This window comes from Rhinopithecus roxellana, chromosome 2, assembly GCF_007565055.1.
Source record: "Rhinopithecus roxellana isolate Shanxi Qingling chromosome 2, ASM756505v1, whole genome shotgun sequence".
In the NCBI taxonomy this organism is placed as follows: Eukaryota; Metazoa; Chordata; class Mammalia; order Primates; family Cercopithecidae; genus Rhinopithecus; species Rhinopithecus roxellana.
Genome location: NC_044550.1, coordinates 80,550,084 through 80,567,026, shown reverse-complemented (window position 1 = coordinate 80,567,026; position 16,943 = coordinate 80,550,084). Strand labels below are relative to the sequence as shown.

At 40.2% G+C, this 16,943-nt stretch overlaps 1 protein-coding gene across 1 annotated transcript in view; it reads left to right on the top strand.

Annotated features, from left to right (window-relative positions):
• The window catches only part of FREM3 (FRAS1 related extracellular matrix 3), a 119,720-nt gene extending 103,035 nt beyond the window's left edge, over positions 1–16,685 (top strand). Inside the window, exons 7-8 of the mRNA XM_030926019.1 lie at positions 8,292–8,441; positions 16,136–16,685. Coding sequence (XP_030781879.1) covers positions 8,292–8,441; positions 16,136–16,377 — 392 coding nt within the window. The 3' untranslated portion in view covers positions 16,378–16,685. The remainder of the gene's footprint in view (positions 1–8,291; positions 8,442–16,135) is intronic.
• Positions 16,686–16,943: the final 258 nt, after the last annotated feature.

Here is a 16,943-nt window from a genome sequence, read left to right as displayed (position 1 = left end):
TACGAATTATAGTGGCCACTGAAACCATAGAATAACACTAATTAAATTCCAAAAATGAAACCAAAACACTTGAATTTTGTTAGTGCCACAGCATTGTATGAATAACAAAGCCATCAGGTGAACAATAAAGTTAATAAGATGAGCTACATTGTACTTAACTGTGAGAGGAGTTATTTATACAGGGATATGTAAAAACAAGTAGAAGTCTTAATATCTATTTCTTGAAGAAATATTATACCCTTGCACCCTGCCATATTCCTATTTAATTTTTACTTAAAACTTGGTAGTTTTAAATCCTCCAATGTTCAGAAGCGAACTTGAGAAAATTTCCAGTATTAAATATAAAAAACAAGGAAAAAACAAAGAAAGGAAGAAAATTACACAAAATCCAGTATATGATCCAATGATTAATTTACAATGTTATTTGAAATGGTTTTAGTAGACTCTTAACAGGTAGATAATTCATTCAAGAGACATTCATAGTGACCTGCCACTTGCTTAGTACAGGACTACGAAGTCTATCTCTGCCTTCTATCCTACCCAATTTGATCTTTAATTAGATTATCCTTGAATGAATTAAGCCTTCTTAATGGAGAAAAAAAATATGCACAGAAATAATGATGGAAGATTCATAGTTCAGTGAATTCACAATCTGAATTGCTACATACTTATCTGAGCAAGTCATTATTTATAATTACTGGATTGTGGGAACTTGCATTCAGATTCTGTAACATTTATTGAGGATCAAGCACATTGCTAAGCTTAAAATGTAATGCTAGAATCCACATACATGGTCATCTGTGTGATTTGTTCATGAAGTCACACTAAATATTATTTAATTTTAAAAGGAGGCAAGTTCCCAAGTTTTGGCTTCCAGTTACCTTTCAGGAGCTTCCTAAGTGATTTTGGTTGTGCTCTTGAGTTCTCAGCACCCCTGAGACTTGAGATCTGCCCTTATTTTTATCACTTAAGATATTAATAATTAATGAAAAATAGGTAACTTTTAAGTATTTTATTAGTATCCTGAATATGTTCACCTAAAAGGAAGAAGTTGAAGCAAAATTAATATAGAGTTTATCTGAGCCAAGGTTGAGGACTGCAGCCTGGGACAACGTCCAGGTTGCCCTGGAGAGTGTTCCAGAGAGTGAAGAAGAGGCTCAAGTTTTTAGAGAAAAAGGAACAAATCAGGAGATGGAGTGTCTTAGTCCATTTGTGTTGCTATAAAGGAGTCCTGAGGCTAGGTAATTTAGAAAGAAAAAAGGTTTGTTTGGGCCACAGTTCTGTGGACCGTAGGAAACATGGTGCCAACATCTGCTTCTGGTGAAGGCCTCAGGAAGGTCCACTCCTGGCAGATGGGGAAGGGGAGCTGGCATGTGCAGATCACATGGCAAGAGAGAAGCAACAGAGAGAGGGGAGGAGGTGCCAGGCTCTTTAAACAATCAGATAATGTGGGTACTCATACAGCAAGAACTCACTCATTACTTTGAGGATGGCACCAAGATGTTCATGAGAGAGCCAACCCCCGACCCAAACACTTTCCACCTGGCCTCACCTCCAACACTGGGGATCACATTTCAGCAAGAGATTTGGAAGGAACAAATATCCGAACTGTATCAGAAAGCAATTACAAAAAGTTGTTTGTCAGGAATTCTCATTGGTTACAGAAATAACATTGGTTAGTGGTTGGCTATACATTGTTAGATATCAATAATGCTTCCTTTTGAGGAGAGTCAAATACATCATCTTGTAACGAAAGTATGTTTTCATTTAGGCCAAGTGATGACACAATATCTAGCAACCTGAAGATGTACCCAAGTTGCTCAAGGGCAAGTTTTTTTTTTTCCAGATGGAGCTGGGGAATTTTATTCTATTTTGCTGGACTCCAGGAAATGTTAGCTTCCTTAAGCAGAGATTGAATATCCCCTGTCAAATGGATCACCTGAAGAAATACTTTTATAAGGACAACTATCATGGAGTAAGACAAAGAAAAGAAAAGTACAGGAGCAACCACAGACTAAGATTACCCCAGGCCAGGGACAACAGACTCCCTGGCCCACACTGCCAAGACAGCCATTATAAAAACATCAGCTCCATGAGAGCGGAGGCCACGGTATCCGCCTAATAAATGTTTGCTGACTGAATGAATGGCAACTTCACATTTATTCACCTGGCTTTAGAACCTAACTTCCACTGGACCTGTATCAAGGGCAAGATAAAATAGAGAACACTTGTTCTTCTGAAAAATGTGTCTGTCCTATATATAAGCACTTTATACTATCTCTGCTCAACTAGTAAAGACTTTCTTTCAATTTTTAGTACGTGATTTGAAAACTCTAGTAACCTGCCACATAAAGAATCGTCCAGTTTCACAGAGGGTTATATATTTTGTCCTGAGGCAGTAGGATTTGGAAAACTTGCATAAAATTTGCCTATAAATATTACCAGCTAGTTTAGTATCTTGGTCATTAAATGGGCATCTGACAGAATGTTGACAGATTTAAGAAAACATTGTAAGGAAAAATTGTGCATAAACAAAGTGTCATTTTGGTGATATCAACACATTCAACTTTTTGAAAATGTGGTTATAGACCAAGATAAACTTCAACACATAAAAGTTTTTAAAATGTGAAAGGCATATATTGCTATGCTGTAAAAACCCAGGAAACTGTTCAGAAGAAATAGAACCATTATGCTTTCTAGGGCTAGTCATATTATAAAACAATTGCCACAGGTTTTAAAAGTACCATAATTTTAATTTTGGATCTTATTTTTTAGTTTAAAGTTAATGAAAGAAAATATTTCAGAAGCCATTACCCAACATCTCAAACAAAAAAAAAAAAAAAAAAGACTTTAGAAACAGAAAGGAGAAAAGAGCATTCCCAGAATGAAGTGACCAGTGACCACCCCTGCTTGCAATAGCAATGATAGCACTGATAAAAAGTAGTTCTCAGGCAGAGATGTTGGCTGTGCGTGGTCTTTTCAGCCGCCATGATATCTTAAGCTCTTCTGCATTTAGTATTTAGTAAACAAGATGTTTAATCACATACAGTTCATATTTGTTAGTTATGTTACATGTATTTTAGGTTTTATGCTGAATCTTAAAGAAAATGAATTATATTCTCCTAACCATTGTCAGATCTTTTATGAAGTTTCACAACTTTTATATTTGAAGGTAACCTTGGGAGAAGTAGACCTAGGATTATTTTACTGTTAGACTCATTATGCTGACAGCATATTATAGTTTAAATGGCAACTGCAAAGTTCAAAACAACTTTTTTATTTTTTGTATAGAAAGCACACGAGGTTAAAGTCTAAACTAATGCATTTGTCATTTCTTTTATTATATCAATAGGGTTTTGGGGAACAGGTGGTGTTTGGTTAAATAAGTTCTTTAGAGGTGATTTTTGAGATTTTGGTGCACCCATCGCCCAAACAGTGTACATTGTACCCAATGAGTATTCTTTTATCCCTCACCCACCTCCCACCCTTTTTCCTCAGTCCCCAAAGTCCATTGCATCCTTGAAGTCCTCATAGCTTAGCTCCCACTTATAAGTGAGAACAAAATGATGTTTAGTTTTCCATTCCTGAGTTACTTCACTTAGAATAATGGTCTCCAATTCCATCCAGGTTACTGCAAATGCCATCATTTTGTTCCTTTTTATGCTAGCCACTGTCAGATTTAATAAGACCACTACAACCAGTTGGAAAGATTTAAGGGCTTCTTTAAAAATTCCGATGCCTCTGCTCCAGGGCACAGACTATTCTCCAGCTCATGCTGGATGCCAGCATGACTCAGAAAATGTGAAGACCAACCACTAGATTTTTAAGTAGCTCCCCAAGTTATATTTCTCTCTTCAGATGAGGTGCTTCTGAGCCCATAGTCCTATATCAAGGGCAAGATAAGCACAGTGCCATACAATTGGTAGCTCCGAGCTTTTCTTTGAGGAAGGAGGAGAAGAGAAGCACCATACATCTAATGCTTTGACTTTTCTGGGGCATGCACAAAACACTGGCTTCTGTGTCACCTGTCACTGAGCACTAACAACCTCACACACTATAGATGTCCAGAAACTACTACTGAGAACAAAACTAGAGTTCGTAATAGCAAGCTAGCACATGCCACAGCTGCAGCCTCCAGCTCAGTGCAAAGTGAGTGGGCAGGGGAAAAGAAAACAGCTCCAAGCTGGTATTACAGCTTGTACCTGGGCAGGGAAGAAAAGGATGTGACCACACATAAATGTTCTGATTTTTACTGGGGCCTTCCCAAGTCACTGGCTTCTGTCTACCTGCCTCAGACCACTGATGCAACCCACTATACTCTAGATGCTGAGAGCCACTGCAGTGTACGGAATGTTTGTGTCTTCCCCAAATTTATATGTTGAAATTCTAACCTCCAAGATGATAGTATTAGGAGGTGGGGACTTTGGAAGGTGATTAGATTATGAGGGTAGAGCCCTCATGAACAGTACTAGTTCCCTTATGTAAGAGACCTAAAAGAGACTCCTCACCTCTTTTGTCATGTAAGTGTATAGCAAGAAGGCAACATATATGAATTAGAAGGTGGACCATTACCAGATGCTGAATCTGCCAATGCTTTGATCTTAGACTTCCAAGACTCCAGAGCTGTGATAAATTTCTGCTGTTTATAAGTTACTCAGTTTATGGTATTTGAATCTATAGATTGCCTTCAGCAGAATGGATATTTTAATGAACACAGGATGTCTTTCCATATGTATGTCTTCTTAATTATTTTATCAATGTTTTATAGTTTTCAGTGCAGTGTACAAGTCTTTCCCTGCCTTAGTTAAGTTTATGCCTAAGTGTTTTATTCTGATAGTATTTGAATGTAAATGGGGTTGTTTTCCTAATTTTCTTTTCAGATAGTTTGTTATTAGTGTAAAGAAATGCTAGTGATTTTTGTATGTTGATTTGTATTTTGCATCTGTACTGAATTTATTTATTGATTTTAAAAGCCAAATCAATTCTGAGAAAGAAGAGCCGAACTGGAAGCATCACATTTCCTGATTTCAAAATATTTACAAAGCAACAGTAGTCAAAATTATAAGATACTGGCATAAAAACTGTGCTTATCTAAGCAGGTCTTCCTGAGTAGATTTTCTATCTTCAGTTAATTTCCTTTATGCAGCTGAAAGTTTCATACAATGTGTTTTGGGTTTTGCCATTGACGTCCACTGTTGGCTTACGTGTATCTTTCTGGGTATGCTTGCTGTGTTTGACGTTGTGACCACTCATTCTTCTCAAAATTCTTTACTCTCTTGATTTTCCTGTTTCAAACTCCTCTCTCTCCATCTTGCCAACTATTTTTTGCTTGTTTGTTTTTGCTTGTTTGCTTATTTTCCATCTGTTTGTTTTTGGTCTCTTTTTGGGGCTCCTGTCACTCTATCTTTCTCCCCAAGGGTTGATGCTCTCCGCTATGATCCTCTTTTTATTCATCCATAGTAGACGATCATACCATCTAATATAGGATTAACCCCAATCTGTATTCTTAAGACTTCCAAATCTTATCTCCAGCCCTAGCTTGATTTTTTATTTTTTATTTTTTGAAACAAAGTCTTGCTCTTTTGCTCAGACTGCTATGCAATGGTACAATCATGGCTCACTGCAGCCTCAATCTCCTGGGCTCAAGTGATCCTCCCACCTCAGCCTCCCACAAAGCTGGGACTACAGGCATGTGCACCACACCCAGCTAATTATTTATTCTTTTATAGAGATGGGGTTTCGCTATGTTTCCCAGGCTGGTCTCGAACTCCTGATCTCAAGTGATCCCCCCTCCTCAGCCTCCCAAAGTGCTGGAATTACAGGCATGAGCCACTGTGAGGCTTGATTTTGAACTCTAGATTCATGCATGAAAGGGTTTTTCCGAAATATCTACTTAAATGCACCACAGGCCACTCAAATTCAACACACCTATAATCAAACTCATCATCTTTCTTTCTCTTACCCTCAGTTAACACTGTTCCACCTGCTTTATTCCCAACTGAGCTAGCGCCTCCCACTCCCACCCACAAACACTAGAAACTTGCAGGGCATCCTAGAAGCCACTGCATTCGTCACTGTGTGTTGTTTAGGGCACTTTTTACGTTCACCTCTTCCACTCCATCACTAATACTACTGCCTACTAGTAGTATCATCACCATGTCTCACATGAATAATTGCAACACCTTTCTAATGGGTTGCACTAATTCCTCCTAAATTCATGGCCCACACTGACACTGGACAGGCGTACAGAAAACAAAAACCCAAACACCTTTTCACTGCCTAAAATTGGTTTCCACATTCTATAAAATCTAAAATGTCAAGTCCCATCTACCTAAAATGATTATCTTTCTCTCTAAATTCATTCCAACCATTCCTCTGTTCTCACCTTACACACTACCAATAAACGAGTTCTTGCATCCCTTCCTAAATGCTAGACTTTTTTCATGCTTATGTGTCTTTGTTCCTGCTAGCCACTCTACCTATTTTTTCCACCTCTCTCATTGGTCAATTCTCATTCATTTTTAAAGACATAGCACCTTATTTTCTCCAGGACTCCTGAGCCTCAAAGACAGTTCCTTTTTTTTTTTTTTTTTTTGAGACGGAGTGTCGCTCTGTCGATGCTCAATACCTACAGCATCTGGAAATAATTTCATGACATTTTTTCCAAGTGTCACTATCCTCCTCTTATGTCTTATATCTTAGTGTATTCAGAGGCTTGAGTTCTGACGTTTTTTTCTCTGAACAACAGTATAACTGATCCAAAATTTTTTTTAGCTTTCTCACTTCTTGCCCTTCCCCAATGCCACACAATAAAATTCCTCTGCTAAAAATGCAGGTAACTTTGTCCAGACTTTTTTTCAAAAAATTTTTTAATAAGTTCAAAATATATCAGAAGAGAATTAAAACTATCCATTTGACGAATTCTTGAGACTTTGTCAATATGCTAGCCACTGCGTCACTAAAAATACAAGGGCATATAGAATATGGTCCCTGACCTTGAGAACAGTTCATAAGGCTCTGATAAAAACACAGGACAGCATGTTAGAATGTATTTAACATTTTTGCACTTTAAAGAGATGCTAAATCAAGAGAGGGGGCTCGAAGGAGACCATTTGGGAGGTATGTGTGCCACCTGCAATGTGGAGAGCCCAGTGAACTGGGATCTGGCTCTGCCTGAAAAATCTCAATGTGGGAGATAAACTGGTTGGCTGCTTTGGTGGATGAACAAAAGAGAGGGACTGCATTGGGGTTAAGCAGTATTCCTGGAGTTTATCAAGGCAGAGGATGCAGGAAGGTTGGCATGGACCACATGTGAGCCATGCATACCAGAGTGAGCCGGAATGAACTTGTCTTAGGACGAGTCCAAAGGTGCCATCTAGAGGCTGAACAGAGGTACTGCCAAATGCTAAATAGGTTGAGGAATGATTAAGTCACCAGCCAGAATATAGCTGTTTCATCGTGATCAAGAGAACTGCAGATAAGAGATACCCAACTGTGGGAGTGAGAGATCTCCAAAGAACCTGCAAAAGTGTCCATGATAAACAGAGTCAGCTTTTCTTCTATCTTCCAAGACCAAAGAGTACTAACATCCATGCAAGTGTTTAAGAAATAACTTTTCTGCTACTCCTGCCTCTCCACCTTCTTTCCTGTCCCAATCGTGGAGGCATCAGAAACACCCATTAGCAACAATGAGGAGAAAGTTCTTGGTAAGAGAAGAAAGAATGGGATATTCACATTACCCTGACCTGATCACTATGCCATAAATATATCAAAACACCACTATGTACTCCCACAAATATGTACAATTACCACATGTTCATTAAAAAGAAAAGAAAGAATGACCCCACCACCCTTTTCTGAGTGCAGGCCACCTGCCTGCTGTATGCCTGAGGTGAGCAAATTGTAAGTGTGTTCCATTACTACAGTTATAGAACTATTTGAAATGTTAGGGAAGCACAGAGTGAAGAATGATTATTTCTTGAGGAAATAAATATGGCTTCCCAGAGAAGGCAACTCTTTATTAAAGTCTTAAAAAAATGAGTAGGCATTTGTCAAATTGGCACATTCCAGCTCAGAGAACATCACCAACAAAGATGGAGGCTCATAAATGCATGCTGTGTTCAGTGTATTGGGAGCTCTTTGGCATAACCGGGTCACAAGCCACAGAGTGGGGTATGGCACCAGATGATTCCAGAAAAAATGGACTCAAATCAGATTGGGAGAGGTCTTGTATGCAATGGTAAAACTTTCAGCAGTAAGCATTCTCAGTTTATCTTTTTTTGCTTCTCTAGAACCTGTCCTGCACTTTGGGGATGCTGAATATCACGTCAATGAAAGTGCTGGCTATGTGGAGGTTTCTGTTTGGAGAAGAGGCACTGATCTTTCCCAACCATCATCCATTACCGTGCACTCCAGAAAGTCAGAGCAGGAGTCAGCAGAAGGTGAGAGGGCCACACAAAGAACATATCTTTATCATGACACACGTTTATGGTGGGATCTAGTCTGTTAAGTGTAAGCATGCTTAGTCTTTGTTGATGGACTCTGAATGAAAGTTTCTCTGGCTTCAGCACGTAGATGGTTTGTATATGTAATGACTTCTGCTGGTTATGAAATAAATATGTTATTCAAACAGCAGCCTTTATGATTCATTTATTACCCACTTGCTTGTCATGGGCTCAAATGAATTTTTCCAAAGTTCAGAATATTTATAGATACTTAAGCTGCTCATAAATAATATTTCAGATGAAATTACCCCCATAATGGCCAAGCAAGTCCCAGCTCCTGGAAGAATCCCATCACATATTAGACCTTTGAAGGGTAGGAGGTTTCCACTTCAGACTCAGGCATTTGCCTTAGCTTCCAACAGCATGTGTTCATGCCCTGCTCACCTTTGCATTTCCTGACATGGATGACCAAGGCCTAGCTGATAGCATGGCACAATTCTAGATACCATTTCCTGTAGAGTACCTGTCAGGTGCTTTATCAGAAAAAGAACAGGACCCAATAGGAAAAGAAAAGGACACTTCCATGTACATTGATGCCCACATTTTCTCATTTGCAGTTGTGACCTTTTGGTGTGGTGTTAGGTTGTTACTTTTACATCTTTCTAACTTTTTGATGTGAGCATTTAGCACTATAAACTTTCCTCTTACTACTGCTTTAGCTGTGTCCCAGAAGTTCTGGTATGTTGTATCTTTGTTCTCTTTGGTTTCAAAAAATTTCTTGATTTCTGCCTTAATTACATTGTTTACCAAGAAGTCATTCAGGAGCAGGCTGTTTAATTTCCATGTAATTGTATGGTTTTAAGTGATGTTCATGGTATTGGTTTCTATTTTTATTGTTATATAGTCTGAGAATGTGGTTAGTATACTTCTGAATTTTTTGAATTTGCTAATCATTTTTATGGCCAATGGTGTAGTCGATTTTAGAGTATGTGCTATGTGCAGAAGAGAAGAATGTATATTCTGTTAGTTCCGGGTGCAGAGTTCCATAAATGTCTATTAGGTCCATTTGGTCAAGTGTCAAATTCGGGTCCCAAATACCTTTGTTACTTTTTTGCTTTTATGGTCTGTTTAATGCTGTCAATAGGGTGTTGAAGTCTCCCACTATTATTGTATGGTTACAATATTATTGTATGGTTATAGTCTCTTCATAGGTCTTTAAGGACTTGTTTTATGAATCAGGATACTCCTCTGTTGGGCACATAAATATTATTCAGGATAGTTAAGTCTTCTTGTTGAATTAAACCCTTTACCATTATATAATGCCTGTCTTTGTCTTTTTTTTTTTTTTTAATCACTGTTGGTTTAAAGTCTGTTTTGTCTGAAATTAGAATAGCAACCCCTGCTTTTATTGTTTTCCGTTTGTTTGGTAGATTTTTCTCCATCCCTTTATTTTGAACCTATGACTGTCATTGCATGTGAGATGGATCTTTTGAAGACAGCATATGGTTGGATCTTTCTTCTTTATCCAACTTGCAACTCTATGGCCTTTTAATTGGGTCATTTAGCCTGTTTACATTCAAGGTTAATATTGATATGTGAGGATTTAATGCTGTCATCTTGTTGTTAGCTGGTTTATTATGCAGACTCAGTTGTGTAGTTGCTTTATAGTATCAATGGTCTACGTACTTAAGTGTGTTTTTGTGGTGGCCATAATGGTCTTATGTTTCCATATGTAGTGCTCCTTTAAAACCTCTTGTAAGGCAGGTCTGATGGTAATGAATTCCCTTAATATTTGCTTGTCTGATAAAGATCTTATTTCTCCTTTTTTGATGAAGCTTAGTTTGGCTGGATATAAAATTCTTGGTTGAGTTTCTTTTTTTTTTTAATAATGCTGAATATAGGCCCCCAATCTCTTCTGGCCTGTAGAGTTTCTGCTGAAAGGTCTGCCATTAGTCTGAGGAGGTTCTCTTTGCTGCCTTTCTCTTCTCTTTAGCTGCCTTTAATATTTTTGTCTTTCATGTCAACCTTGGAAAATCTGATGACTATGTATCTTGGGGATAGTTGTCTTATACAGTATCTTGCAGGGTTCTCTGCATTTCCTGAATTTGAATGTTGGCCTCTCTAGTGAAGTTGGGGAAATTTGCATGGACAATATCTTCAAATACATTTTCCAAATTACTTTCTCTCCCTCTCTTTTAGGGATGCCAATGAGTCATAGATTTGGTCTCTTTACATAATCCCATATTTCTAAGAAGTTTTGCACATTCTTTTTTATTCTTTTCTCTTTTTGATTGTGTTCATTCAGAGAACCTTTTTGCTATGAGGTTGCTTCCTCAGCTTGGTCAATTCTGTTGATAATGCTTGCAATTGGCCCAGCACAGTAGCTCTCATCTGTAATCCTAGCACTTTTGGAGGCCTAGGCAGGTGGATTGCTTGAGCCCAGGAGTTCAAGACCAACCTGGGCAACATGGCAAAACCCCGTCTCTTCAAAAAATACAAAAAAATTAGCCAGGCATGGTGGCGTTCACCTGTAGTCCAAGCTACTTGGAAGGCTGAAGTGGGAAGATCACCTGAGCCCCTGAGCCCAGGAAGTTGAGGCTGCGGTTTGAGCCATACATTTCAGTCTGGGTAACAGAGTTCGACCCTGTCTCAAAAAAAAAAAAAAATTAAATTAATTAATTTAAAAATAATAAATATTTTCAATTGTATTATGAAATTCTTGTAGTGGGCTTTCGGTTTTATCAAATCTGTTGGTTCTTTCTTCATTTCATCCTTCAGTTATTACATCATTTTATTGTTATCCCTAGATTCCTTGGATTGGTTTTGATTTTCACCTGAATGTCAATTATCTTTATTCCTAACCATATTCTGAATTCTATATCTGTCATTTCAGTCATTTCAGCCTGGTTAAGAACTATTGCCAGGGAATTAGTGCAGTCATTTGGAGAAAGGAAGACACTATGGCTTTTTGAGTTGCCAGAGTTATTATGCTGGTTCTTTCTCATCTGTGTGAGCTGATATTCCTTTAACTGTAATGTAATTTTGGTATAGTCAGTTGACTTTGTTTCTGGATGTTTTCAGAGGGCCAAGGCTTTGTTCAGGGTCTTCATTTGTAGCTGAATTCTTGTCCTTGGTTCCACAGGGTGTTATTTGCAACGTATTGTTGGTTTTGAAGTTTGGGCTGTGATCTAGAAGATGGTGTGTAAGTGTAATGGCTGGTAGGCAGGCTCTCAGCCAAATGGCTCCTTTGTGCATTTGCAGCCATGTTCCCTCTCAGCACTCTAACAGTGTGGGCTCCTCTCTTACTTGAGCGCTGGCTGCAGATCCTGACTTTGCATTCCTAAGCTATACACCACAGCCCTGAGGCAAGCTCAGGTTTTACACTCCCTCTCCAGCTTGGGGGCGATGAGGACAGGGACCTTTAGCCATGGTAATGGCAGAGGGCTTTCCACTTGTCTCTTGGAGCTCCACCCCAGAGAAACACAGAGCTACTACAATCAGAGTGACTGAATTCTGAGCCCAAGCTTGGGGGACTGGGGAGGGCCTGCCTGGTGATGAGCAGGGGATGCAGGAGGCTCACAGGGAGGACAGACTGGCCTCTTCTCCTTAGGGTAGTTAAGAGCTGGAAGTGTGAGTAAAGCACTCAGAATCTTTGTTCCTTTTCTTGTCTGTCTGGAGGCAGCAAGGGCAGTACCAATACAGTGGCAGTAACAAAAGAACTTTCAGTTGCCTCTGGGAGCTCCACCCCAGAGAAATGCAGAGCCACTGCCAATGGAAATGTTCAGTCAGGAGGTAGTGCAGCTGTGCTGTGGGCTTGAGCCAGGAGGCTTGTTTGGTGAAGAGCAGGAGGTCGGCGGCTCACAGGAAAGACAGACTTGGCTCCTCTCCATATGGCAACTGGCATGGTAGAGGTGGAGGTAAAGCCCTCAGACTTTTTGTTCCTTCCCCAGTCTGAGGGCAGCACTGGCAGAACCACTGCAGTGGCAGTGGCAGAGGGGCTGTGAGTTGCCACTGGAAGCTCTAGCCCAGGAAGACACAGAGCCACTACCAGTGGGAATGCTCAGCCAGGGGCAGGGCAGCCGCTCTGCAGTCCTGAGCTGGGGGCCCTTCCTGGTGAATAGTAGAGGCTCCCAGGAAAGAGAAACTGAGCTCCTCTTCCTATGGTGTTTGTGGCATGCTGCAGGTGCTGGTAACTTGACCAGCCCTTTGTTCCTTCCCCAGCCTGAGGGCAGTAAGGGCGACTGCAGCTGCAATGGCAGAGAGGTTTTGCATTGTCTTTGGGATTTCCTCCCCAGAGAAATGCAGAGCCACCAATGACTAAAGTGTTCAGGTGGGGACAAGGTGGTTGTGCTGGGTTCCCAGGTCAAGAGGCCCTGCCCAGTGAGGAGTAACAGTGGCAGGGACTCACATGGAGAACAGCCTGGGCACTCTTCTGTAAGGCTGCTGCACTGGGCTGGAGGCCTGAGTTAGTCCTGAATCTCTTTGCTCCCTCCCAAGCCTGAGCTCAGCAGGAGTGGGGGTTGTGGAGCAGCAAAAATGGTGGCACTGCTACTTCTGGGAGCTCTGTCCCAAGGAAGTGCAGAGCTGCTACCAGCCGAGAGCCTAGGTGGGGCTGGGGTGGCTGGTGTCCCAGGTCGGGAGGCCCTGCCCAGTAAGAGGTAGCAGAGGCAGGACTCATGGGGAAAACAGTCTATTTCTCCATAAGGCAGCTGTGCTGTGCTGGAGGTTACATTAGTTCTCAATCTTTTTGCTCTCTCCAGAGCCTGAAGACTACAGGGGCCAGAGCTGCAAACGAGCAAAACCGACAGGCCTGCCTGCTACCACTGGGATCTCCATCCCAGGGAAGTATAGGGCTGCTACCAGCCTGTAAGCTCAAGTGGCCATGCTGGGGTCCCAGGCCAGTGGGCTTTGTTTAGTGAGTTCAGTGGAGGCAAGGTGTATAGTCGTCCATCTGCTCTTCAGCTCTGTGGATTCAGCCCCTATCCTGGGGGCATGTGAGGCAGCAGGAGCTTAGGGTTCCCAGGGGTCCAAGGCCCCTGGGACTCTATGCATGTCTGAGCCTTAGCTCTGCCCAGTCTCCACACAGTTCCCTGTGTCTCTCTGGAGGCGCCAGTGGTGGGGGTGGTCATGGGGGATTTCCAGAGCCCAGGGTTGCAAAGGTTCATGGAAGAACTGTGGGTCCCAGGAAGCTCGCACTCACCATTTACCCATGGTGGAGATCCTCCCCTGGCTTCGCCCCAGTCCTAGGTGGGCAGCTGTCCTGTCTCACACTTCTCTGTTCTCTGTGGGTCATGTTGCTTCCTTGATGAATCTCAACCTGTCCACCTGGATAATCCAGCTGCAGAGCTTGTGTGTTTATTCACCACTCTCTGTCCTCTCCATGAGAGCGGCACACACTAGCTGCTTCTAGTTAGCCATCTTGGCACTCCTCTCCCTTTTTTTTCATTCTTTTTTAAGTTTTCAGACAGGGTCATTTATCGCTCTGTGTGTACCCATGAAAACAAGAGTGAAGAAACCGATTTGGTTAGGTGGACTTCTTTGCTTGTGTTTTGAAAGGGAAATTTAGATTCCTTTAGATAAACCTCTTTGCATAAAAGTAATGATGCCTCTGCTAGCTGTCTGGTAGGGATGAACTGATAGAAGTAATGTTCATGCTTGGGGTGGTGATTCATGGGTTTAACAAGTACAGTTGTAGAAGTAAGGTTTATACTTGATAATCTATTGAACTTAGTAAATATTTGATATCTGCTCAGGTTAGTTAACTATATTAATCTTATGTATATATGTATAAGGTATACCTTGTTACATTAATAATTATAATTTCTGTGTTCTTAATGCCTACTATTTGCCAGATACTGTGTTAGCATCCTTGCTCTACTATCTATAGTCTTCACAATAAACCTTATAAGGTAGCTATCATTATCCCCATTTTGCAGTTGAAGAAAAGAAACTGAGACTCAAAGAAGTTAAAGAATTAGTACAAGTAAGCAATAAACCAAGATTTGAGTCAAAGTCCATGAGATACAAAACCTTATCCATTACTCTCCTGCCTTAGTAATTTTCACTATAACCTTGTTTTTGTTTTTGTTTTTGAGACAGGCTGTCGCTCTGTAACCCAGGCTGGAGTACAGTGACGTGATCTCAGTTTACTGAAACCTCTGCTTCCCAGGTTCAATTGATTCTTGAGCCTCAGCCTCCTAAGTAGCTGTAACTACAGGCACTCACCACCACGCCCTTCTAATTTTTGTACTTTTAGTAGAAATCGGTTTCACCATGTTGGCCAGGCTGGTGTGGAACTCCTGACCTCAAGTGATCTGCTCGCCTCAGCCTCCCAAAGTGCTGGGATTACAGGAATGATCCACTGGGCCCGGCTCTGTTTTGTTTTCTTAATGTCACTTTTCAGTGCCTTTTAGAAAAATTTTTGGAGTAATCTCAAACTTACAGAAGAGTAACAAGTAGAATGAAATGCTTTTCTTTTTCGTCAACTGTTGAGAGTAAGTTTGGAACCATGTCTCCAAAAACTTACAATGTAATTCCTTCAAAGACGTTCTCTTATATAACCACAAAACAAGCATAAACTGAGAAATTAACTTGATACACTTCCATAATCTACTCAGACCTCATTCAAATTTCAACAGTTGTCCTCAAATCATTCTTTACAGCAAAAGAATCCAGTTCTAAATCACACATTATATTTAGTTGTCATGTCTGCTTTTGTTTTCTTCAGTCTTCTACAACAATCCTCTCAACACCTTGATGTTTTTGAAGATTATAACCCTGTTATTATACTATATAGAATGTCTTCCAAATTTGGGTTTGTCTGATGGTTTTTCATAATTAGATTCAGGTAATGCATCTTCAGCAGGAATATCACAAAGATGATACTATCCTTTCATTGTATTCTGTCAAATGGCACACGGTTTCCATTTATCCCATTATGGTGGTGTTAACTTTGGTCACTTGGGGAAGGTAGTATCTGCCAGGGTTCCTCATTATGTTCCCTTTTTTCCTTTGCAATTAATATTTTATGGAGGATTACCTTGAGACAATATAAATATTCTGTTCCTCTATTTATTTTTATATTTATATCACTCAGGGGTTTCTATTTAATTCCATTGATTATCATATGTTACAATCATTACATTTAATGACTTTCCGAATAAGTCGCAAAGAAGCTGTATGGTGAAGTAGACCAGCTTGGAAAAATGATTAATAACAACCCAGAGAATGGCAGAACTTCATGGCTTCATAAAATTGAGCAGAATGTTGTGAGATTAAAACAGATGTCAGGCAAAAGTGAATGAGTGAAACCTAATCAAAATAAAATGTATTATATTTATCTTCAAAGTTAAAAATTAAAAAGGCAAATCCTTTCATTTCAAATTGAAGCTACCTTCAGAGATCCTTCAATCAATTGGCAGAATCTTGGTGAAAGTAGTTAGAAGGTGATGTGCCTAGTCTAGACGTGTAAAGCCCTGGTGAGGATGGCAGGTGGGCATGGCACAAGGGACGACAAGGCATTTGGTAGAATATGGAAGTTCCCCCTTCTGGGGATCAAACCCAAAATATATGATCCTGAGAGTGCTGGGTACAAAGGAGAATGCCGCAGAGTTGATGATGATCATTTTTCTCTGAAGGAAAACTTATGACAAATTCTACTGTCTCACTAGTGCCTTTTCCTTTTCCGCTAGCTGGAACAGATTATGTTGGCATCAGCCGAAATCTGGACTTTGCTCCAGGCGTGCGCATGCAAGCATTCCGAGTGACCATCCTTGATGACCTGGGACAGCCCGCCTTGGAAGGCCCAGAGAAGTTTGAGTTAGTTCTTCAGATGCCTATGGGTGCAGTGCTTGGAGAACCAAATAAAACTACCGTTTTCATCACGGATACCATCACTGACTGTAAGCAGAGTACTTGTAGTTCCTTTGATTGAAAGACTTTAAGAGGGAAAAAAAAGAGTCAAGATATGTCTCCTAACAACAGAATGAAACTCTACTGTTTATAGATTTTAGCAATTCTGGGATATCAGTGATATTGTACTGTCATTGGTGTTATATTCTGGTGATATGTGGAAATGTAATTTATGTGACTGCATGGAAATAGAAATATATATACATAGAAAACATTGATCCCACAAAGAATTAGACTGTATTCATGTTCTTTTTCTATTCTGCTTTACTTTGTTTCTGGGGCAAGCAAGAAATCCACTGTGATCAATTAAATCAAAAGTTGAAATCAAAGGATTAACCTCTCTTTACTGATTGATTCCACATATGAAACACTTTTCAACTGTCTCTCCATATATAAAGCTCTTTTAGCGAATTCCTCAATTTTTCTTCACAAGTCTTTATCAGAACTACTTGGTAGGAAAATTTTTCAACTCTTTATTCCTTTGCACTCTTTTGAAAAAAAAAAAGGATAATAAACAGTAAAGTGATGAAAATGTAAGTAGTGGAAAGGAGAAGAAAGAAGAGTTGAAGATTTGCATAGTTCACGAAC